The sequence below is a fragment of the Canis aureus genome, chromosome 24 (genome assembly GCF_053574225.1).
Source record: "Canis aureus isolate CA01 chromosome 24, VMU_Caureus_v.1.0, whole genome shotgun sequence".
Taxonomy (NCBI): Eukaryota; Metazoa; Chordata; class Mammalia; order Carnivora; family Canidae; genus Canis; species Canis aureus.
Window position 1 is genome coordinate 8724531 of NC_135634.1, and position 25727 is coordinate 8750257.

At 39.6% G+C, this 25727-nt stretch overlaps 2 protein-coding genes across 9 annotated transcripts in view; one reads left to right on the top strand and one right to left on the bottom strand.

Moving 5' to 3' along the window:
• BRCA2 (BRCA2 DNA repair associated) overlaps positions 1–22222 on the bottom strand; it is a 63387-nt gene extending 41165 nt beyond the window's left edge. For 2 of the 5 annotated variants that reach the window (XM_077868156.1, XM_077868153.1), the window contains exons 1-10: positions 22018–22212; positions 21199–21304; positions 18158–18388; positions 12067–12175; positions 11399–11445; positions 11265–11305; positions 10976–11087; positions 10179–10228; positions 9819–9930; positions 1144–2250 (exon numbers count right to left, since the gene is read on the bottom strand). In XM_077868156.1, the coding sequence (XP_077724282.1) occupies positions 1144–2250; positions 9819–9930; positions 10179–10228; positions 10976–11087; positions 11265–11305; positions 11399–11445; positions 12067–12175; positions 18158–18388; positions 21199–21265 (1876 nt within the window). In that variant the 5' untranslated portion in view covers positions 21266–21304; positions 22018–22212. Of the gene's footprint in view, positions 1–1143; positions 2251–9818; positions 9931–10178; positions 10229–10975; positions 11088–11264; positions 11306–11398; positions 11446–12066; positions 12176–18157; positions 18389–21198; positions 21305–21399; positions 21972–22017 lie in introns of those variants that run through there. The other 3 variants (XM_077868155.1, XM_077868154.1, XM_077868157.1) reach the window with 3 other exon arrangements.
• The window catches only part of ZAR1L (zygote arrest 1 like), an 89888-nt gene continuing 86094 nt past the window's right edge, over positions 21934–25727 (top strand). Inside the window, exons 1-3 of one of the 4 annotated variants that reach the window (XM_077868174.1) lie at positions 21934–22876; positions 23778–24608; positions 25126–25218. In XM_077868174.1, coding sequence (XP_077724300.1) covers positions 23946–24608; positions 25126–25218 — 756 coding nt within the window. In that variant the 5' untranslated portion in view covers positions 21934–22876; positions 23778–23945. Of the gene's footprint in view, positions 24609–25125; positions 25219–25727 lie in introns of all 4 variants that reach the window. The other 3 variants (XM_077868176.1, XM_077868177.1, XM_077868175.1) reach the window with 3 other exon arrangements.

The following is a 25727-nucleotide window of genomic DNA, read 5'->3' on the forward strand; positions in this document are numbered from 1 at the left end:
CATGAAGACACAAAGTGACAAAATTAAAGTGCCATCAATCACATTCACTAAGTATTTTTCACTAAGTAAAAAAAAAAAAAAAGTAGTATCTGAAGCAAGAATTACATGAAAAGTAAGAAATGAATGAGGTCAGGCTTAAAACAGAAAAAATTCTAAATATTCTCTATTTCAAGTTATTAGGTTTTCCAACTAAAGAATAAACAGGACTTAGTATTTTTTTTCTAACATGTATCAATTTAATCAAAATTTGTATGTAGTTCAAGAAAGCACTAGCTACCATAAGTAAAATTCAAAGTAGTTTTACTGGAAAAAATTCACTGCTACTATTGGTATAATAGGAGATAAAAAAGGCAAATGAATTAGAAAAGTAATCACTTCCTTTAGTTAATTCAGTTTTTGATATTGAAAAAAATCAACTTTTATTTATTTTCTAAAGATTTTATGTATTTATTTGAGAGAGAGCAACAGCACATTATCACGAGTAGAGTGTTGAGGCAGAGGGAGAGGGAGAATCAGATTCCCCACTGAATGAGGAGCCTGATGTAGAGCTCGATCCCAGGGCTCTGAGATCATTACCTGAGCCAAAGTTAGATGCTTAACCAACTGAGCTACCCAGGTGCCCCCCGCATCAGCTTTTAAAAACAGGTTCTACAGATGAAAGGCCTCAAAGATGACCTAATCACAATTATAAAGGCAAATGAATTAAACTGCTCTGAGTTAATTTTTCAATCCTCTAAATTCCCTATTAGCCAGTCAAAATTATTAATCTCATTTTATTTAATCAGTGGCCACCACAAGATATTAGCTGTTTAATTGATTTTAATTCTGACATACACAGTATCAAACATTTTTTCTCTGGAAATATACCCAAATCTCAAACAGTTCCTCTGTACTCCAGTTCCACCAAACCTATAATTCACTGAGATATTCCACCCACTAAAATCTTCTCAAAGGAATATAAAAGATATCTTAAAAAACCAAAAAGCTACAGAAGGAAAACTTTCGGTAAGCAGGCAGTATATTTTCTAGAAAGATGAGAGAGACACATATTCAAATAAGAGAACTTGTCACCATCCCTAAAACTATATGCATTATTCTCACTCACACAGACACACACAGATACACATCCCCACACAGAGGTACCTGAATCAGCATTTGTAAATGTCAGGGGTCCTTCAAAAGCATTTGCTTCAAATTGGGTCGAAAGGTTAATTAGTCTTGACTCTTGGTCTTTCTGTGTTTTCAGGCCTTGATTAGATGTTTCATCATTTATAACGTAAATAAACTTTTTTGTTTTCTTTTTCAAACTAGATATTAAACCTAAATTCTTCAAAGCTACAGAAGTATGTTTGATAGTTGCTGGCCAGCTTCCATCATCAATTGAACTTGTACATAAAGAATCCTCTTTCTGAGAGCAAATAGTATGTTTTTCCAATCCACTTTCAGAGGCTTCAGGTTCTTTAAAGTTTGGATTAGTCATATTATTTGAGAACATTGCATTGGACATCCCTTCAGGTGATTCTCTTATCCTGAATATAGACTTTCTGATACCCTGAAGTGGAGAAGCTATTAAAGTAGTTTCATATATTGCTTGCTTTACCGAAACAACGGAATCTTCATGAGATTCAAGACACTGCCCTTCGTTTATCTTATTTACTACTGTTTCCTCATTTAACGTCTTCTCTGAATACTTTGGTACATTTGAAATCTGTGGCCAAGAATTTTCCAAAGTAATGAAGTTGGTGCATTCTTTATCTGTGATCATGAGGTCTTTTTCTGAATTATTTTGGTCATAAGAAGTATGCAATAGAGGTGTTTTCTCCATCTGAGCTCCATTTAGACTTGAGAGGGTTAGGTCAGACCATCCAGAGGCTGAAGACAGTACAATTTCCTTGGAGATTTTGTCAGTTCCATTCCCAAAGGGCTTCTCATGTGTTACATTCCAATCTAATGGATGACTGTCATTTGGTTCCATTTCAGATACCAATGAATGTTTATTTTCTTTCATTTGCTTTTTAGCTTCTTCACATTCACTGGTTTTTGTCTCATTAAAAATATTTTTCCTAGTTTTGCTAGTTTTTATTTTTTGTAGATTTCTTGTTTTATATTTAGGAACACATAATGAAAAACTATCTTCTTCTTCAGAAACATCTAGAACTTTTTCATGTACTTCATCCTCTAGGACATTTGGTGTAGACTTTACAAAATGGTCTTTGGTGCTATTTACTTTACCAAATGAATTCCCCAAACCTGTTAAAATTTAAAACAGAAGTATATTAATAACATTTCATAATAGAGTCATATAATTTACACTATTCTTACGACCTTTCTCATAGAAATAGTATATACTAAATAGCCCATAAGGCAGTATTTAAAGGGTTATCCTGAGTGCTAGCTTAGTGCCAGAGTGCCACCCTTCTACTGTTCTTCTGGTAAAGACTGATTCTAATGTCCCCAAAGCCTTTTAGTCATATTCCAGGTCCTAATAACCTTTATCAGCTCTGCACAATTAAAACTCAATCTTAGGATATATATATGCAATTTAACATTCTAAGATTTATCAAACTAGATGTTCCAAATAAATTTGGGCCCCAGGGCACCTGGGTGGCTCAGTCAGTTAAAGGTCCAGCTCTCGGTTTCAGCTCCAGTCATGATCTCAGGGTCCTGAGATGGAGCGCCATGTTGGGAGTCAGCTTGGGGTTCTCTCTTCCTCTCTACCCTTCCTTATCCCCTCAATGCTAAGACAAACAAATCTAAAAAAAAAAAAAAAAAATTCTGTGGCCCTAAAATAAGAGTAAAATATGATTTTACACACACACACACATATATACACAGTTATCCAATCATACACATTTATACATACACACATACTAAGAAAAATGCAGGAGGAGGGGCAAGATGGCAGAAGAGTAGGGACTCCAAATCACCTGTCTCCACCAAATTACCTAGAAAACCTTCAAATTATCCTGAAAATCTATGAATTCGGCCTGAGAATTAAAGAGAGAACACCTGGAATGCTACAGTGAGAAGAGTTTGCGCTTCTATCAAGGTAGGAAGACGGGGAAAAAGAAATAAAGAAACAAAGGCATCTAAGAGGGAGGGGCCCCGCGAGGAGCCGGGCTGAGGCCGGGGCGAGTGTCCCCAAGACAGGAGAGCCCCGTCCCGGAGGAGCAGGAGCTGCACCAACATTCCCGGGCAGAAAGGGGCTCCCAGGGAGTTGGAGCAGGACCCCAGGAGGGCGAGGATGCCCTCGGGTTCCCTGGGACAGTAACCGAGCAACTGCGCGCCCAGGAGAGTGCCCCGAGCTCCCTAAGGGCTGCAGCGCGCACGGCGGGACCCTGCGGCCCCGGGAACAGCTCTGGGGGCTCGGGCAGAGGAAGAGGCTCCGTGCGGAGGGGGCTCCGCGGTTCCAGGAGCAGCTGGGGTGGGGGACGGCTCCGGCGGCGGCTCCGCGGAGGGGACTGCGCAGCCCGGGAGCGCGAATCCAACAGCGCAGGCCCCGGAGCACAGGGCGCCGGGACACAGCCCAGGATCCAGCCTCCCCCGGGCCAGGCAGAGGCCGGGAGGGCCCAGGACAGCAAGGACGCTCCTGCCCCAGCTGAGCAGATCAGCAGCCCGCCCCGGAGCCTCCAGGCCCTGCAGACGGAGACCTCCGGAGTTCCTGCGGGGGCTGACTCCAGGGCTCCAGAGCTGGCCCCGCCACTAGGGCTGTTGCTCCTGGGGCCTCACGGGGTAAACAACCCCCACTGAGCCCTGCACTAGGCAGGGGCACAGCAGCTCCCCCAACTGCTAACACCTGAAAATCAGCACAACAGGCCCCTCCCCCAGAAGACCAGCTAGAAGGACAATTTCCAGGGGGAGCCAAGGGACTTAAAGTACACAGAATCAGAAGATACTTCCCCCGTGGTTCTTTTTTGTTTTGTTTTGTTTTGCTTTTTGATTTGTTTCCTTCCCCCACCCCCCTTTTTTCTCCTTTCTTTCTTTTTCTTTCTCTTTTTCTTCTTTTTTTCTCCCTTTTTTTCTCTTTCTCTTTTCTTTCCTTCTTTCTCTCCTCTCTTTTTCTCCTTTTCCCAATACAACTTGCTTTTGGCCACTCTGCACTGAGCAAAATGACTAGAAGGAAAACCTCACCTCAAAAGAAAGAATCAGAAACAGTCCTCTCTCCCACAGAGTTACAAAATCTGGATTACAATTCAATGTCAGAAAGCCAATTCAGAAGCACTATTATACAGCTACTGGTGGCTCTAGAAAAAAGCATAAAGGACTCAAGAGACTTCATGACTGCAGAATTTAGAGCTAATCAGGCCGAAATTAAAAATCAATTGAATGAGATGCAATCCAAACTAGAAGTCCTAACGACGAGGGTTAACGAGGTGGAAGAACGAGCGAGTGACATAGAAGACAAGTTGATAGCAAAGAGGGAAACTGAGGAAAAAAGAAACAATTAAAAGACCATGAAGACAGATTAAGGGAAATAAACGACAGCCTGAGGAAGAAAAACTTACGTTTAATTGGTGTTCCCGAGGGCGCCGAAAGGGACAGAGGGCCAGAATATGTATTTGAACAAATTCTAGCTGAAAACTTTCCTAATCTGGGAAGGGAAACAGGCATTCAGATCCAGGAAATAGAGAGATTTCCCCCCCTAAAATCAATAAAAACCGTTCAACACCTCGACATTTAATAGTGAAGCTTGCAAATTCCAAAGATAAAGAGAAGATCCTTAAAGCAGCAAGAGACAAGAAATCCCTGACTTTTATGGGGAGGAGTATTAGGGTAACAGCAGACCTCTCCACAGAGACCTGGCAGGCCAGAAAGGGCTGGCAGGATATATTCAGGGTCCTAAATGAGAAGAACATGCAACCAAGAATACTTTATCCAGCAAGGCTCTCATTCAAAATGGAAGGAGAGATAAAGAGCTTCCAAGACAGGCAGCAACTAAAAGAACATGTGACCTCCAAACCAGCTCTGCAAGAAATTTTAAGGGGGACTCTTAAAATTCCCCTTTAAGAAGAAGTTCAGTGGAACATTCCACAAAAACAAGGACTGAATAGATATGATGACACTAAACTCCTATCTCTCAATAGTAACTGTGAATGTGAACGGGCTTAATGACCCCATCAAAAGGCGCAGGGTTTCAGACTGGATAAAAAAGCAGGACCCATCTATTTGCTGTCTACAAGAGACACATTGTAGACAAAAGGACAGCTACAGCCTGAAAATAAAAGGTTGGAGAACCATTTACCATTCGAATGGTCCTCAAAAGAAAGCAGGGGTAGCCATCCTTATATCAGATAAACTAAAATTTACCCCGAAGACTGTAGTGAGAGATGAAGAGGGACACTATATCATCCTTAAAGGATCTATCCAACAAGAGGACTTAACAATCCTCAATATATATGCTCCGAATGTGGGAGCTGCCAAATATATAAATCAATAACCAAAGTGAAGAAATACTTAGATAATAATACACTTATACTTGGTGACTTCAATCTAGCTCTTTCTATACTCGATAGGTCTTCTAAGCACAACATCTACAAAGAAACGAGAGCTTTAAATGATACACTGGACCAGATGGATTTCACAGATATCTACAGAACTTTACATCCAAACTCAACTGAATACACATTCTTCTCAAGTGCACATGGAACTTTCTCCAGAATAGACCACATATTGGGTCACAAATCGGGTCTGAACCAATACCAAAAGATTGGGATCGTCCGCTGCATATTCTCAGACCATAATGCCTTGAAATTAGAACTAAATCACAACAAGAAGTTTGGAAGGACCTCAAACACGTGGAGGTTAAGGACCATCCTGCTAAAAGATGAAATGGGTCAACCAGGAAATTAAGGAAGAATTAAAAAGATTCACGGAAACTAATGAGAATGAAGATACAACCGTTCAAAATCTTTGGGATGCAGCAAAAGCAGTCCTAAGGGGGAAATACATCGCAATACAAGCATCCATTCAAAAACTGGAAAGAACTCAAATACAAAAGCTAACCTTACACATAAAGGAGCTAGAGAAAAAACAGCAAATAGATCCTACACCCAGCAGAAGAAGAGAGTTAATAAAGATTCAAGCAGAACTCAACGAAATCGAGACCAGAACTGTGGAACAGATCAACAGAACCAGGAGTTGGTTCTTTGAAAGAATTAATAAGATAGATAAACCATTAGCCAGCCTTATTAAAAAGAAGAGAGAGAAGACTCAAATTAATAAAATCATGAATGAGAAAGGAGAGATCACTACCAACACCAAGGAAATACAAACGATTTTAAAAACATATTATGAACAGCTATACGCCAATAAATTAGGCAATCTAGAAGAAATGGACGCATTCCTGGAAAGCCACAAACTACCAAAACTGGAACAGGAAGAAATAGAAAACCTGAACAGGCCAATAACCGGGGAGGAAATTGAAGCAGTCATCAAAAACCTCCCAAGACACAAGAGTCCAGGGCCAGATGGCTTCCCAGGGGAATTTTATCAAACGTTTAAAGAAGAAACCATACCTATTCTTCTAAAGCTGTTTGGAAAGATAGAAAGAGATGGAGTACTTCCAAATTCATTCTATGAGGCCAGCATCACCTTAATTCCAAAACCAGACAAAGACCCCACCAAAAAGGAGAATTACAGACCAATATCCCTGATGAACATGGATGCAAAAATTCTCAACAAGATACTGGCCAATAGGATCCAACAGTACATTAAGAAAATTATTCACCATGACCAAGTAAGATTTATCCCTGGGACACAAGGCTGGTTCAACACCAGTAAAACAATCAATGTGATTCATCATATCAGCAAGAGAAAAACCAAGAACCATATGATCCTCTCATTAGATGCAGAGAAAGCATTTGACAAAATACAGCATCCATTCCTGATCAAAACTCTTCAGAGTAGAGATAGAGGGAACATTCCTCAACATCTTAAAAGCCATCTATGACAAGCCCACAGCAAATATCATTCTCAATGGGGAAGCACTGGGAGCCTTTCCCCTAAGATCAGGAACAAGACAGGGATGTCCACTCTCACCACTGCTATTCAACATAGTATTGGAAGTCCTAGCCTCAGCAATCAGACAACAAAAAGACATTAAAGGCATTCAAATTGGCAAAGAAGAAGTCAAACTCTCCTGCTTTGCCGATGACATGATACTCTACATAGAAAACCCAAAAGCCTCCACCCCAAGATTGCTAGAACTCATACAGCAATTCGGTAGCGTGGCAGGATACAAAATCAATGCCCAGAAATCAGTGGCATGTCTATACACTAACAATGAGACTGAAGAAAGAGAAATTAAGGAGTCAATCCCATTTACAATTGCACCCAAAAGCATAAGATACCTAGGAATAAACCTAACCAAAGATGTAAAGGATCTATACCCTCAAAACTATAGAACACTTCTGAAAGAAATTGAGGAAGACACAAAGAGATGGAAAAATATTCCATGCTCATGGATTGGCAGAATTAATATTGTGAAAATGTCAGTGTTACCCAGGGCAATATACATGTTTAATGTAGTCCCTATCAAAATACCATGGACTTTCTTCAGAGAGTTAGAACAAATTATTTTAAGATTTGTGTGGAATCAGAAAAGACCCCGAATAGCCAGGGGAATTTTAAAAAAGAAAACCATATCTGGGGGCATCGCAATGCCAGATTTCAGGTTGTACTACAAAGCTGTGGTCATCAAGACAGTGTGGTACTGGCACAAAAACAGACACATAGATCAGTGGAACAGAATAGAGAACCCAGAAGTGGACCCAGAACTTTATGGTCAACTAATATTCGACAAAGGAGGAAAGACTATCCATTGGAAGAAAGACAGTCTCTTCAATAAATGGTGCTGGGAAAATTGGACATCCACATGCAGAAGAATGAAACTAGACCACTTTCTTTCACCATACACAATGATAAACTCAAAATGGATGAAAGATCTAAATGTGAGACAAGATTCCATCAAAATCCTAGAGGAGAACACAGGCAACACCCTTTTTGAACTCAGCCACAGTAACTTCTTGCAAGATACATCCACCAAGGCAAAAGAAACAAAAGCAAAAATGAACTATTGGGACTTCATCAAGATAAGAAGCTTTTGCACAGCAAAGGATACAGTCAACAAAACTAAATGACAACCTACAGAATGGGAGAAGATATTTGCAATTGACATATCAGATAAAGGGCTAGTTTCCAAGATCTATAAAGAACTTATTAAACTCAACACCAAAGAAACAAACAATCCAATCATGAAATGGGCAAAAGACATGAAGAGAAATCTCACAGAGGAAGACACAGACATGGCCAACATGCATATGAGAAAATGCTCTGCATCACTTGCCATCAGGGAAATACAAATCAAAACCACAATGAGATACCACCTCACACCAGTGAGAATGGGGAACATTAACAAGGCAGGAAACAACAAATGTTGGAGAGGATGCGGAGAAAAGGGAACCCTCTTACACTGTTGGTGGGAATGTGACCTGGTGCAGCCACTCTGGAAAACTGTGTGGAGGTTCCTCAAAGAGTTAAAAATAGACCTGCCCTACGACCCAGCAATTGCACTGTTGGGGATCTACCCCAAAGATACAGATGCAATGAAACGCTGGGACACCTGCACCCCGATGTTTATAGCAGCAATGGCCACGATAGCCAAACTGTGGAAGGAGCCTCAGTGTCCAACGAAAGATGAATGGATAAAGAAGATGTGGTTTATGTATACAATGGAATATTACTCAGCTATTAGAAATGACAAATACCCACCATTTGCTTCAACGTGGATGGAACTGGAGGGTATTATGCTGAGTGAAGTAAGTCAGTTGGAGAAGGATAAACATTATATGTTCTCATTCATTTGGGGAATATAAATAATAGTGAAAGGGAATATAAGGGAAGGGAGAAGAAATGTGTGGGAAATATCAGAAAGGGAGACAGAACGTAAAGACTGCTAACTCTGGGAAACAAACTAGGAGTGGTAGAAGGGGAGGAGGGCGGGGGGTGGGAGTGAATGGGTGACGGGCACTGGGGGTTATTCTGTATGTTAGTAAATTGAACACCAATAAAAAATAAATTAAAAAAAAAAAAAGAAAAATGCAATCCCAATGATCCGATTTAGGTAACTTTTGGTATTAATTACTTTCTAATGAGAAAAGGCCTTTACATTTTGTTATTATTCTTATCTCTGTTGTGAGTTATAGGTTTTGTTTTTGTCATATTAGTATCTTTTTTTTTTTTTTTTTTTAAGATTTATTTATTTGAGAGAGAGAGCACACACAAGCTGGGGTAAGGGGCAGAGGGAGAGAGAGAGAGTAGCAGATTCCCCTCTGAGCCAAACACAGGGCTGGATCCCAGGACCCTGAGATCATGACCTGAGCTGATACCAAGATTTGGATGCTTAACTGACTAAGCCACCCAGGTGCCCCTACAATAACATCTTGAATGGTATTATCTTACCATAATTAAACATGTTCCTTTAAATCAAGTTAGCTTCAGGGCACCTGGATGGTTTAGTCAGTTAAACATCTGACTTCGGCTCAGGTCATTATATCAGAATCCTGGGATCAAGCCCCGCTTTGGGCTTCTTGCTCAGCAGGGAGTCTGCTTGTTCCTCTCCCTCTGCCCTCCCCCTGCTCTGGCTCTCTCGCTTGCGCTCTCAAATAAATAGATAAAATCTTACATAAAGTTAGCTTCTACATACAGTATGTTCAGTTATTAAAAAGGAAAAGCAATGTATTTTCTCTTTAAGAAAGAAAGAAAGCATACTTTGATGATGTCAGTTAAAAGCAGTAGCTCAATTAAACAGAAGGACTTACTTTGACTTTTAGCTTCCCTTTGATTTTTGTTTTCTTTGCCTGGACCACAAGGGATAAACCGATCATTTTTCTTCAGACTTTCATCATGGTTAGAAAAACAGCTTTTAAAAATCTGCAAAAGTTATATTTTAAAGTTACTAGTATAAAAACTCTCACTATGTATATATATTCAACTTACAGACAGCATTACTCCATATGAAGTAAAGAAAATCACATATCTGATCAGGCTTTGAGACTTTCTCAAAGACTTAGATAAATCATAAATTGAAGAAATGAATAATGTACGATAAATAATTTTTCAAAGCATTCTAAAAATGTAAGTCACTGCAACAGCATAATCAAGTTATGATATTTACTTACAGCAGTAGTGTCATTAGGAAATACAGCTGCAGATACTTCTTCATCTCTGACTGTAAAAAAAAATTTCAATTTATCTGTACTGTAATTATATACCATATACTAAAGTTAATGTGAAAAACTTAAATATTTTTTGGTCAGACATCAAAAGTCACATATACTACTAGAGTAAATGATGCAGTTGAAACAAAATGAATGGACTCAAGAATGGTAATTAGAAAGGTAAATCAGCATAAGCTACATTCAATTCCTTAGTACCATTCATAGATACATCTAAGAAATTGTGGTTCGATGAGCCGGACTTTAAGGGGATACTATCCATAAAGACTTAGGAAATCAGATGGAGCTATGGGGTCATGACTTAAAAGATAAAGCTTGTAAACTTTAGCATTTATTTCGATAAAAATACTGTCTAAAGGTATATTTTATGTTAAATACTTTTTACTTTTTAACATGCTTTTATCTGTTATTTCATCTGAGCAACAACAAAAAACACAAAATTCCCAGCTAAAGAGAGAAAAATATGTAATGTATTTTTGCTAGAAAAATAATTTTAAAATTCCTAGTTTGCATATAAATGGACTCCTACAAAATACCACTCCTAGACCACTTAATGTACTTATGATTTGTTCCAATCTACACTAAATAGAATTATTCTGAACTACTGACACACTTATCAAAGATAGTATTATCTAATCTAATAATTATCTTTTCATATATTCTTTTTGTCAGAAGCATTATAGATGACACTGTATTGGCATCATCTACCATCTTACATAATACACATTTGATAGTATTACCTATTAGCACAGTAGAACTAAGGGTTGGTGGTGTGGCTAAAGAACTTGACCAAGACATATCAGAATCCACCTCAGCTCCTAGACTTTCAGAAATGCGTTTTGGTGTCTGACCCTGAAAATAAAGAAAATATTTCACAGAAATGCACTGATGACTAAGAGCATTTTTTCATTTATCATTTTCTGATACATAAGATTGTACATACATATTTCTATAAATATGGGCAAAGGTAGGACATTGTCAGATTTTCAATTGTCAAATTTTCAATTACTACACAATAAAAATACTTACCTTCATAAGCTTCGGTGTATGAAATAAGCTTCCACATACCACTGTGGGTAAAATGAGGAGAAAATTACTACGTTTTATATATTTTTTTAATTTAAGAGTATTCTAGAAATTAAAAGCCTTGTTTCTAATCATACCCGACTTTTCTCTCTGTGGTGTTACATGTGTACATCGTAGAACAGGACTAAAATGAAAAAAAAAAAAAAAAAGACAAATCCTTCAGATTATTCAAAGATAACAAAAATGGCAAGAAGAAACATGATATTTCTTATTTAAAAGAAAAAGGACTCTCAGTCACATTATTGGACTTATACTACTTTGTAATATTTTGTTACTTTTTAAAAAGAAATCTCATGAAGAATTAAGTAACTACTAAATTATGTTTAAAATGTCCACTAAAAGTAATGTATAGATTACTCACAAATTTCAGCTTCTAGGAATTTTATGTTTTGAATTTAAAAATTATGTAAAGTGAATCTATAAAAGCACCATATTCTCTCAAATGATTCAAAATACACAAATAATTTATTTTAAGCTACTATTTCAAGGGCATTGTTTTTCATCATTTTTGTAACTTAAAAACTTTATATCAACAAAAAACAATGAATTCAACATTAAAAAAATAAATGTTTCTAATGTAAAAATTATAATAAAGGTCTCAACCTAAAAATTACTTAAAAATAGAAGATCCTCTTTCATGCTCTTAAGTCAAAATATTAGCATGAAAATTAGATGCATTTCTATAAAACAAATAGCACGTGCAGGAAAATTTTTCATTTAAATATTTTAATATCACACATCATACCTTTCACTAAAATAAGAATTTAGAGGTGGGCTGGTAACATCATTTGCTCGATCCATTTTAGACTTCATTGTGCAACAACTTTTATGTTTACTATCGGTAATATCCTTTCCTGAAACAGTACAGTAATACAGTGAGAATGTATATGCTCTGGATTGTGAATTTTCATTCTCTGGAAGTTTTTATTCTTATTTTTATTTTTATTTTTTTTAAGATTTTTATTTTTTGAGAGAGAGTATGCCAGCATGTGAGCACGAGCAGGGGGAGGGGGGAGAGAGAGAGAGGGACAAGGAGACTCCCTGCTGAGTACGGAGCCTGACTTGGGGCTTAATCTCAAGAACCTGAGATCATGACCTGAGCCGAAGGCAGACACTTAACTGACTGAACCATCCAGGTGCCCCATCTCTGGAAGTACATAAAAACAAAAAGTCTCATCTATTCTGGGAAGGAGAATGTATGGAGAGTTCAGTTTGAACTGGTTTCTCAGTTTACTGATTCCTCCCAAAAGGGTATGTCTCAAGGGATAGATATCCCCTGCCCCATTTAACAAGTATTAAGTATATATGTATGACACTTTGGGAAATTTAATTCATGACAGCTTTAACTTTAGAGGGTTCATAATATAGTAGGAGAAATTTTTTGAAATTCCATACAAGTGAAATGCAAAACAGAATTAAGTCACATGTACTATGGTATTATGGAGATTAAGAATAAAGAAAAGGACATTTACTAAAAACCTACTAAAGTACCAAATCTGATCATATCACTCTTCTGCTGAAAACCTTTCAAGATCTTATTCTCAAGATCAGGCTCAAAGACCAAAACAAAACTCCCAGGGTAACAAGGACTTTCATGATTTAACTTAATTTCTATGACATTCTTTAACACTCTACTTTTCAACCACTTGCATATCCTGCAAGATTGCTTTCACTATAGTTCTTTACAAACTGCTTCTCTTTATTTTTCTTGATCTGGAATATCCTCTTCCAGGCTTCCATTTTGAAACTCCCTCCCCTGGAAAAATTTAGTGGTTCCTAACATGAAATAAAGTGATTGCTGCTGCCATATGTTCCCAGAGTTTATTATGCACCATACCTACTTTCCCTAATAGAATGTGAGCTCCTTGAGGTAGAGATCTTGTCTTATTTATCACTGTATCCTTATGAACTGCAATCAATGCCTGGCGTTACAGTCACACCACAATTTCTGGTTGAATGAATTAGCCATGATTAGAAAATAAATCTGTTGTTGAACACATTTACTTTCAAGCAATAGTGCTCAGAAAGGGTTTCTAAAGCTGTATGTGGCTCCGTCAAATGCCATTTACAGTTTTTTTCAATATTGCTATTTCCTATCACAAATATGGCATTCGAGGCACTTATTAATCCTAAAAATTGCTTTAAAACAATAGTTTGGGGACGCCTGGGTGGCTCAGTGGTTGGGCACCTGCTTTCAGCCTAGGGCGTGATCCTGGAGTCCTGGATCAAGTTCCTCATCAGGCTTCCTCCATGGAGCCTGCTTCTCCCTCTGCCTGTGTCTCTGCCTGTGTCTCTCTCCGTGTGTCTCTCATGAATAAATAAATAAAATCTTTAAAAACAACAACAGTTTAATTGGTCCTATGATCTCCAGCTTAGAAAAGTTTTGGGAAAAATAAATCATGTCCGTGTTAATAAAATAAGGCAAAGACCAAACTGAGAACTGTTTGTAGCAGCACAGACAAAACATATTTTCATTTCTCAAGTAACAGGAAATGGCCATAATCACTAATAAGCCAAATTTACATGTGAATTAAAGACCCTACTTTTACAAAATATCTAACCTCCTTCCCTTTTTTTTTTTTTCCAACCTCCTTCTCTAACGGGACTTTTAGTTAAAGATACTAAAAAGCACCTAATGTATTAAAATATTCACCTCTTTCCCATTCACTTTAACAAATATCTTAATTAGGAAAAACACTGCAGTTAAGTAAACCAAAAAATGAGATACTCCTATACACTTATAATAGAATGGTTAAAGTCCAAAACAAAGACACCACCAAATGCTGATGAGGACCTGGAGAAGGGAAAACTCTCATTCACTGCTAAAGGAAATGCAAAATGATGTGGCCACTTTGGAATTTAGTTTGCAGTTTCTTACCAAACTAAACATACTTCTATCATAAAATCCAGCAGTTGTAATCCTTGGTATTCTCCAGATGAGTCTGAAAATTTAGGTCTACACAAAAACCTGCACATTATATAGCAGCTTTATTCATAACTGCTAAAACTTAGGAGCAACCAAGATGTTCTTCAATAGGTGAATGAATAAGCAAACTGGTACATCCATATACAGCATTATTCAGTGATAAAAATAAATGAGCTATAGCGTGCCTGGGTGAGTTAGTTGGTAGAGTGTTGGGACTTTGGCTCAGGTCATGATTTCTGAGGTCCTGGAAGGGATCAAGCCCCCTGTCCAGCTCTGTGCTCAGCAAGGAGTCTGCTTCTCTCTCCCTCCATCACCCACTCATGCTCTCTTTCTCTCAAATAAATAAACAAAATCTTTAAAACTATACAAACAAGAAAATGTAGAGGAAACTTACATTGCTAAGTGAAGACAAAAAAATGAGCTATCAAACCACAAAATGATGTAGAGGAAACTTGCTAAATGAAAGAGGCTAGTCTGAAAAAGCTAACATACTGTATGATTCCAACTGAATGACATTTTGGAAAAGACAAGATTATAGACAATAAAAAGATTAGTGGTTGTCAGGGGCGGGGGGGGGGGGGGGTGGGATGTGAACGGATGGAACACTAGGGATTTTTCAGTCAGTGAAACTATTCTGTAAGACACTATAATGGTGGATACATGACATTATGTAATTGTCAAAATCCACAGACTGATATAAAGAATGAACCTAATGTAAACATATGACATCAGTTAATAATAAAGTATCAGTTCTGGCTTAGCAAATGAAAAATCTAAATGTAAAAAATAAAAAGTAAAAAAATGAACCAGGCAAAAATAAGTTCATACCCAAATAAACATTTCCCAAGTAACCTGTGAATTGCATAAATAGGCTGAATAATGGTGAGATTAAATTCAGATGATTTTATGCAAAAGGAAGGACTGCTGAGAAGCTGAAATAGCACATTTCCCTATGAAACTTTAGGGATAATTCTTTTTAAAACATTAGATGTTAGAACTAAATAAGTAGGTTAAAAAACAGCTTAAGTCTTAGATTTTAATACTAAATTTAAGCTACACAAAACCAAAAGGTTTCAGGAAAGCACAATCAGAATTATTTATGTACTATAATCTTAAAAAAATTTAATTTCTTTGCAGCAAGCCCAGAGTAGCCCTATTAATTCTTTCCTAACCTTCCCTAATTATAGATAGACCAATTCCAATAGGTTAAATTAGAGAATAAACCAGTGATTCTAGGTATGTCTTTCAAGTTTCAGCCTAAACTGGTTTACGGATATTTTCCTAAGCACATTAAGATAGCTGCTCCCTTTACTATGCCCACAACATAGCACTTTGTATATGTTCCTACTATAGCATATACTATACCAGTGTATTTATTTATATATTTTGGCCTATACACGACTGAGTTCCTAGAAGTCAAAAGCCATCTATTCATGTTCGTATCCTTAATGCCTACTAAGTTGCCAGGCACAAAATAAGCATGGAATATTGAATGAAAGATGCCCCCTTTTCTGTGCTCTGCATTTTATCTGCTAAATATTCCTCAAGGCTCTATCCTAGGCCTCATCATAATCAATTTCCTCACTACATGGGATGACTGCATCACTTTCCAAATAGGTAGTTGGTTCCTATAGCTTTCTCTGTTTATATTCTTCCTTTAGTTTCAGTCTTGTACTCCCCAAAGCCTTCCGGACATCACCTTAACACCCTATTACTGTCCCAAATTGCAGTCCAAAACTCAATCTATATTTTTCATTCTTTCAAGCTTTTTCCCTTCTTAAACCTTTTTCACCTCCAGTGCTTACAGTGTCTATGAACATCACCACTGTATTCATAGTTATGCTCTAAACCTGTGATTTGATCCATTCTTTGAAATCTCCAGGTCTAGGCTACTATGGGGTCTTACAGTTCCTATCTTCCACATCCACCTCCACTACCATTACTCTAATTCAGGCACTTGGCCCCCTACCACCTGGACCATTACACGTCTCATAACTGGTCTCCCTGTCTTCAGTCTTCATTTCCATGAGAATCACCAGTTTAGTTTAAAATGTGCACTTATGGGCTCTATTTCTAGAGATTCTAATTTAGTAGATTCAGAGTAAGGCTTGAAACCTTCTCTTTCATTCAGCATTTTAGGAGATTCTCATGATCTAGGCATCACATTTTGAAAAACCCATCTCCAAAGATTGCTGGCAGTTATTGAGCTTTGCTTTTTTTTTTTAATTCATTTATTTATGACAGAGAGAGAGAGAGAGAGAGCGCGTGTGCACACGAGCGCATGAGCACCTGCAAGCAGGGGGAGGGGCAGAGGGAGAAAATCCTCAAGCAAAATCCCTGCTGAGCATGGAGACTGATGCAGGGATTGATTCCAGGACCTTGAGATCATGACCTGAGCTGAAATCAAGAGTCGGATATTTAACTGACTGAGCTACCCAGGTGCACCAGTTATTAGGTTTCCTAAAGCAAAACAAATACTCATGTATTCTATATTTACTGAAACTTTGTATGCCACTGGTATCCAATAACATACAAGAAATTTTTGTCCCTTACCTATATCCTCTTTGTATGTGCATTTTTTAGTACCACGAATTTCTTCTTTCATAGCATTCATTCCACTATAATTGCTTATGTAAGTCTCCTCCACTAGAAGCTAACAGGAGTGCGATAAGGAAAACTTCTAGGAGGCAGACAGTAGAGTCAAGACCTGAAAGATGAGCCTAAGTTAGGTAGATAAAAAGGTAGGAAAAAAGTAACTAACTTATGGGCAGAGGTAACAATGTATAAAGAGCCATAGAGCAAGGTGGTTCCAAAAAGAAATTCAGTATGAATGAATGGCAAATTGAAGATGGGTGAGAGGGGGATTATGGCAGCATGAGGAAAGAGTTAGTAAGAGACCAGATTATAAAGAACCTTGTAAATCATATTAAGGAGTTAAGATATTATCAAGAAGGCAAAGGGACATAATCAAAAGTTTGAAGCAGGTAGTAGCATGATAAAATTTACATTTGATTTTTCTGCTCAACAACCGATCAAATAAATTCATTTTAAGTGTGGCATTCAATATCCAGCTCTACGTGCTTTTTTTTTAGCCTTAGGTTAAACTTATTGGTCCCTTTTAGATATGCAATATTCCAAGCAATCTGAATTACTTAACATTCTCTTAAACTACATCATCCTCCTCCTGTTTTCCCCTCGGCCTAGTACATTATTACTCTATTTTTGAATCTCACCTATCCTTCAAAGTTTAATTCAAATGAATCACTCCCTAATTCCTCCCAAACCTATTCATGTTCTTTCTTCTCAACTTTCTTTGTACTTTTTGTACTTTGCTTTTCACATATACCACATTCAATCTTAAGACTGTTCCCCTTCTACTGTCAATTCTCCTTGAGAGTCATACTCCAAAAAAATGGACAATATGTCACTTAAATAGCTAATAAACACTTGAATAACTGAATATATAATTTCATTACATGATTGATTGGATTATCTGGTGCATATGCCAGGTAAACTACCACCAAGTCAAAAGACATTTAAAGAAAACTGTTAAAAATAACCTTTTCTGTCCTCTGTGATAACCTGCAGGAACAGAGTTTATTTAATTAACATCAAAACAAGTCCTTTTTTTGGTACAGGAAAGACATAATTTAACAAATCTCACTAGGCAGAATATATTAATCAAAGGAGGGAGGAAAAGGACCACAACAAAGTACCCATGCTATTTTATTTAATCCAAATTCATCAGACATTATTTTCACTATCTCCATTTTCCAAGTGGGGAAAGTGAGCGGAAGAAGTTGATTTGACCAACATGACACAATTAACAATAGATCTGGGAGTTTTAACATAGGTTGGTCTGAATTCCTGGTATATGTTTCTCCCTAGTTTACTGCACCACATTACTTACCTGAATCTAATCTGTATTTATCTAATTCTTTTAAAGGAGATTGTTGGTATATTGGCTCTCTGAATACTATTGGAGTTGAAGCCAACTGATTATAAGGTTTCCTTTGTGGTGTTTTAAATAGGTTTGGTTCATAGCTGATTTTATAACCAGATTCTTCTGTGGGTTCAGAATTATAGGGTGGAGCTTCTAAAGAAAGTTCTTCAAACCAATTAAGGCTTATTGGTCCTAAATCTGTAAGAAAAATAAAAATTCCACCTTGGTTTTAATCAGTGACAGGTAAGTTCATGAGTCTGTAAAAATCATAATACAGAAAAGGACGCTTGACATTTTGACTGTAGATTACTTTGTTAAAGCATATTAATTAAACAAGATTATTAACCTATTCTCCTTTCAATCTGTAGCAAGGTATAACAGTTTACAAAAGTTACAAGGTAATTGCTCCAAGCTATATTAGCTAGCTTTACTAAAGTTTTCTTTCTCTTATATTCATGATTCAGAAAGTCATAGTAAGAATGCATTCCACAGATACAATTTAATTACAAAGACTATATATAAATCGATGTGAAAAATCTATAAGTACAGGAACATGTAGACTCAGAAATAAAATAGAATAAAAAGACTCTTTGTTAAAAAAAAAAAAAATGACAAAGTCTCTACTCTGATGTATCCACCCTTAAAGTACTGATTTTCATCGTGTGGTCTGTGGACTATGGCAGGGGCTGGGCAGGGGGAAGGTCCCCAAGAGAATTTCAGGAGACCATAAAGTAAAAGCTATTTTCATAATACTAAAGCACCGTTTCTCTTTTTCATAATGTTGACATTTGCACCTCTGGTGGATAAAACTGATGACATCTTGGCATGAGTCAAGGCAGTGGCAATAAACTGTGCTAATAATTGTATACACATCATGCACTTGTCAAAAACAAAACTAAAAAGCGAGTCTAAATTAAAAAACCATAAATGAAGCAGGAAAAATTAGTTTTATAAAGCCCAACCCTTGAACACATCTTCTTAATATTCTCTGTGACAAAATGTAAAGTATGCATAAAGCATTTTTGTATACTAAGTACAACAGTTGTCTAAAAAAGCACTCATGAGGAGTTAGGAGCTGAATTAGCACTTTTTTCATGGAAAGCCATTTTTAGTAGAAGGAATAACAAATCATTTTGAGTTGGGTAATTTGGTAGGCACTTTCTTGAAAATGAAGTGAGCCTGTCACTGCAGAAAAAAAGTTTGTTGCCAATGATAAAATGAGGACTCTTTTTTATTTAAAAACATTTAAAAGTAGGCTCCATACCCAGTGCAGCATCCAATGTGGGGCTTGAACTCATGACTCAGATGAAGGCCTAAGCTGAGATCAAGAGTAGGATGCTTAACCATCTGAGCCACCCTTTGGGCACCCCAAAATGGGATCTTTTAAATGGTAATTAGAATTTCGTTAAACTTTGGAGATGCCTGGGTGGCTCAGCTGTTGAGTGTGTGACTTTGGCTTAGGACATGATCCCGGAGTTCCCGGATCAAGTCCCGCATCACATCAGGTTCCCTGAAGGGAGCCTGCTTTTCCCTCTGCCTATGTCTCTGCCTCTCTCACTCTCTCATGAAGAAATAAATAAAATCTTAAAAAAAAAAAAAAAAAAAAAGAATTTTGTTAAACTTTATTTGCCTCTGTAAACTTGACATCTTCCTAATCTTAAGACTTTTCTGATGAGGTCAGTGAATTAATGAATTTAATTTTTACAGTTTAAGACAATGTGTCAATATATGGAATATCTGTGTAATTCAGAACACTGACATTTTCCAAATGATCAGTGCCTGATGTTACAACACAGATAAAAGATTTATTCAAAGTGCAAGAAAGACTAATAGAATTAAATGTAACAAAGAGGATGAAAGTTCATAATATGGTATCCAATTCCATACTGCAACTCTTAAAACTACTACTTGTCAAGTTTTGGTGTATTATCAAAGAAAGATACCCACAATTAACTGAAGACTACTGAAATACTCCTTTTTTCAGTTACATTGTTGTGTGAAGCTGGCTTTTTTTTTATATACTTCTACCAAAACAATATACTGGAACAGATTAAATGCAGAAACAGAGGCACCTGGGTGGCTCAGTGATTGAGTATCTGTCTTTGGCTCAAGGCATGATCCTGGCATCCTCAAAGGGAGCCTGTTTCTCCCTCTGCCTGTGTCTCTGCCTTTTTCTGTGTCTCTCATGAATAAATAAAAATAAAATCTTAAAAAAAAATAAATGCAGAAACAGGTATGAGAATCTAGCTATCTTCTACTAAGCCAGATATTAAAGAGAACTGCAAAATTGTGAAACAGTGCCACTCTTCTTTTTGCGGGGGAAAAGGGGGGGGGGGGGAGACAGTATTTTTCATAAAAATGTTTGTGTTAAAAAAATGTTTGTGTTAATATGCAATGGATTTGTTATTTTTAAGTGAATAAACATTTTTAAAAACAAATGCTCCTTGAAGTCCTCAATCATTTTCAAGAGTGTAAGGAGTACGGAGACTAAAAAGTCAAACAACTTCTGATATAAAGTGACAGTACCAGGATCCCTGAGTGGCTCAGCGGTTTGGCGCCTGCCTTTGGCCCAGGGTGCGATCCTGGAGACCCAGGATCGAATCCCACGTCGGGCTCCCGGTGCATGGAGCCTCCTTCTCCCTCTGCCTGTGTCTCTGCCTCTCTCTCTCTCTCGAATAAATAAATAAAATATTAAAAAAAAAAAAAGATTTAAAGTGACAGTACCAACGCTTAAGGTTTGCTAAAAGTTCTGTGCTTTAAAAACAGTTCTTCCTACTGCTCATCAAGAGGTGAGTCTCCTCATTATCCCTAAGGTTCTATACTTATCATTTGGATAATGGTAAATGATCATTTTCTTAACTGACTTACGACCGCATTGACAGAACAGTTCATAGTGAAAACAAAAACGTGAAATGTTGGCTTCTTTTCAGCAAGCATGCACAGTTACGTATTTTTCTGAAGACATTTTCTCAGTGTAAATGATCGATGTATATAAAATTTGTCAATACCTGCTTGATTGCACCGCGTCTTAAAAATTTCAAAAAATGTTGGCCTCTCTTTGCATCCAACAGGCATTTTTATCTACAATATTACTCCAGTGCTTGGTAAATAACTCTGCAAAAGACACCAAAATAACACTTCACAGGGATGCAGTCCTGGTTAACCGACTGAGGTAAAATCAGAAGCCGATAAACACACTGCTTATGTACCTCGGTCCTATGTTTTGGGACAATAATCCAACTCACTGCGACCATGGGAGCATTCTATATATACGCTGTCCAGTACGGTGGCACTAGCCGCATCAAGCATTCGAAACGCGGCAGGTGTGGCTCACGGACAGCACTGTAAATGTTATTTAAATAGTGTGGCTGGGGGGTGCACAGGTCAGCAACAGGTTCCTATTAGAGGTACCTTCTGACAACGTCACATCAGTAAATCTTCGTAACGCAGCAACTGCCTGGGGGTTAAGCAAGGCAGACAGTGTGCCAGGAGCTGTGAAACATTTTCTAAAATTAACTGTCCGTTAAAGTAATTCATCGTATTTCCGATTAAGGAAATTTCAGGCTGGGACATCTGGGGCAGCTCAGGGCGAACCCGGGCGGCTGGCGGGGCGCGAAGTGGGGAAGCGGAGTCCAGGGAAGGGGCGGGGCTCGCGTTTGCCTCGCTGAGGAGCCGAACCGTGGGCCCTTTTCTCCCGGTGGGTGAGAGGCTGCAGAGGCCGTGGGGGCAGGAGGCCCCGGCCCTCGCCCCGTGAAGAAGAGGCGCCGCCCCCGCCGCCTCACGCCGCGGAAGACAGGCCCGTCCGTCTCCACCCAGCCAACACTAACCGCCTTCCGAGGTGCCGCTCTTTTTGGCCGGAGACGGCTAACAAATTCGCGCCGGCACTTCGGCCAGAAAGCTGACCCGCAGGCTCCTTTCCTCGGCGACCCGCGGCTGGGACGACTTCCAGAGCGCCAAGCCCCAGCAGCTCCGCCTCCGCCTCCGCCGACCTTCTTTCAGATCCTCGCGCCAAAAACCCGCTCCGCCGACGCGACACGCAGTGACGCATGACGCGACACGCAGCGTGCGCGCCTCCCGGAAGTCGGGTTCTGGGCGGGGGGCGGGCGGCGGGCGCGTCCGTGTGGCGAAAGCCGAGTCCTCGTTCGGCTGCTGGGCGGTCGGCCTGGAACCGTGTGAAGAGGGAGTCGGGGTGCTCGCTCTCCTCTCCCTGAGCCCTTCGCAGCTCGACGCGGCGCTGCTGGGGGTCACCGCGCCCCGTGTATACTCCCCGCCTCCTCCCCATTCTCTCTACTCCACCTCGCGTTTGGGTGGCCGCGGGCGGCCTGACCCGGGGTCTTTGACAGACCTTTACTCTGCCCGTAGAGCGGGCGTCCGCCCGCCAGTGTCAACGTGGTAGTGGCCGACTGCCCCGGTGGCTGGATCGGGATGCGACCTGGACCAGCGGGCGTCAGTTAGTCCGTGGGCTGCTCCTGGGTGGCCGGTTTCCGAGCCCTCGAAGCCGGCTTGCCCCCTTGAAAACCTGTGGAACCACTTTAACCCGCTCCTGCAGTGTTAGGCGCTGCACCTTCCGCGGGCTCCCGCAGCGTCCTTTACATTCTCGGGGGGCCAGTCACCTGGCTCTGCCTGTCTTCTCTCCAAGTCGCCCTGGGAGAAGGGTCTGTGGCATTAGCACGAAGCTTAATTCAGGTTTGTTGTATAACCTAGAAAACTTTCAGCTGGTGTGGACTGAGCTACCCCTAGGCCTTGGTGCTTCCGGGAAGCTCTGGAGCAGTAAACAGCGAAACAGCCTTGGATTAGAAAAAGGGTGGCCTCTAGCTGGCTACATAGGCGGCGCTTTAGTTGGATCGTAGTCTTTAGCTGCAGCAGGGAGCCTTCCCGACACAGACACTGAAGCCTGTGGTGGTTACCGCTTACTGAACATTCATGATTTATTCTGTTTTGTGCTATGTAGTAGTATCACATTAAATCTTATTTAAAAAATCCTGTAAATTGGTTAGTATTGTCAGATGGGGAAACCAAATCATCTGGTTAAGTAACTTGCCTAGTGACAAGGCTCAGGTTTCCATTCAATTCCCTTTGATTTCAGATACATAGCCCGTGTTTCAGTTTCCATTTACCCTGTAAATTAAAACAACTTGCTTTTTTCACCTTTTTGGAAATGGGTCCTCACTAGGAGTGAGTTAATGAGAACTGTTGGCATGCAGTAAGACCCTCTGAAATACATTTTCTCGCACTATATACACCCCTCCCCCCCTCCCCCATAACACTATTCTCCTTGCTTCTGTGGCTCTAGGGTCTTTGTATTCATTAGCTCTGCCGTAATATACTCTTCTACTTTGCTGCTTCAATAACTTACTACTTGTATTTGATTTACTATATGCTTTAAAACAAGATCTCTAAAATAGTTATTATAGGATACACGGGTGACTTGCTGATGAAAGCATGTGTGTGAATAAGAAGTCAGAAATAAAAAACAGCTTTGAAAAAGATTCAGGAAGAGTGTATTGGAGAGGTAGGGAAGAGCAATTAGGAATCAGGTGGAAATTAGACCTCTAGATAGGTAGATCTCCTGTCCTCCTTTAATTAGGGTAATAGGCAGCAGCTCCCATTGGAATCTGAAATAAAGGGAGAAGCTTGGAATGAACCTGTACTAACTTGATCAGGAAAAAGAAGGGGTGGATGAAGGTGGAAGGCAAAACTAGGAGACAGAAACCGCCCAGGAATATTGTGCTGCGCCTGGGCACCAGGTGAGCAGATGGAGCGTCTTGTCCGTGTTCCCTATGGCTTGTACCAGGGCTACGGGAATACAGTGCCTTTGGGTCATCCTGGACTCTCTGAACACGAACAGCCTGACTGGAGGCGAAATACTGGTCCCCCCAATTTCCTGGCCAGGCCTGGGTTGCTGGTGCCTGCAAATGCCTCTCACTACTGCATGGACCCTTACAAGAGGGCACAGCTTAAGGCCATTCTCTCTCAGATGAACCCCAGTCTGAGCTTGCAGCTTTATAGGGCCAACACCAGGGAAGTGGGTGTGCAAGTGAGCCCACGGGTAGACAAGTCTGTGCAGTGCTCGCTGGGGCCTCGCACCCTGTGCAGCCGCTCCCCTTGGGTCAGTGCAGGCCACAAGGCACCCCTGACAGCCTGGGGAGTCTATTCACCAGTCATGGGCCACAGGAGCCTGATTCAGCTGCAGAGGGAAGGGGAAGACCAAGAGAGGAAGGCTCTTTTGCGTCCCACTGAGGCCAGTGAGCAGCAGCAGCAGCCACCACCAATGCCAAGGTCAGAAGAAGACAAGCAGGAGGAGCCTCACCAGCACAATGAGTTGGAGGAGGAAGATGCCTCAAGTCCTCGGAAAGAGAAGAGTAAGCAGGCACAGGGAGTTGGTGGAGCAGATCTGCTCAGGAAACCCACTTTCCAGGTGAACTTTCTCCTACCTGTCCTCAGGTCTCAGCTAGCCTCATCCCACCTTTCTCTTTTCCATTTCTGGGCCAACAGAGCAAAATCGTCTTTCACTTTCTCCTTTTACTTGATGGAGAGGTAGTTCTGGAAATGTGTTTTACGTGGCCTATAGGTTTTGTGACTTTTTGGTCAAATAGGGGGACAACTTTAAACATGTGAAAACAGAAAGTCTCATGGCCATTACTATTGGAAATGAGATAGGTGGGGTTTCAACTCAAGTATGTGATCAGATTTTTGTTCGGGGAGATTGTGCTGGTGGCAGTTGAAAGAACATGAAAAAAGTACGAGAGACAAGAATTATTCTGGGATTCTTGTTTCCGAGAAATGAGCTGCTAAATTATCATGGTTGCCTTGATAATAACTATGAATGGGGTTAAGGGATACTTTTTGTTTGTTTATATGAAGCCAGGAGGAAAGACGATCTGGCTTCACCCCCCCCCCCATGATTGTAAAAGACTTTACCCCTTTATTTGCAGTTTTTGGAAGCAAAATATGGCTATTTTCATTGTAAAGACTGTAAGACCAGATGGGAGAGTGCTTATGTGTGGTGCATTTCTGGAACTAATAAGGTAAGTAAAAGTGAGCCGGATGTGGGAGGAGAGTGGGGCAGACACAGATGTTAAATAGAAGGAGAATATTTCCTGATGGAGCATGACTATAACGGTATCTCATTGATTTGGCATCCTTAGTGCCAGGCACTTAATAGGTACTTAATGTTTGAACTGAATTGGACTGTCCACATGAACTCCTGAAGGCTCTTAAATCTGGTGTTATATTGGTTTGGTAATTCTGTTGAACAAAATCTCAGGTGATTTAGGTGAACTCTCTTTCTTGTGTATAGTGGAACTGTATAATTTTTTAGTTGGTATATTTTGAATATACCTGTTTGGGCATTAGCTTCTGGAAATTTCCATAGTCTGTCCACAAGGTGGAGCAATAAAAGAATTTTGTAAATTTATCGTAAAGGTTAGCCTTGGAGAGACTTCTTTAGGCTAAGCAGTTTTCCCCTCTTAATTTGAATTAGTTGTCAACATATTAAGATTGGCAAAGACTTCACGATTGACATTTCCAGATTTCC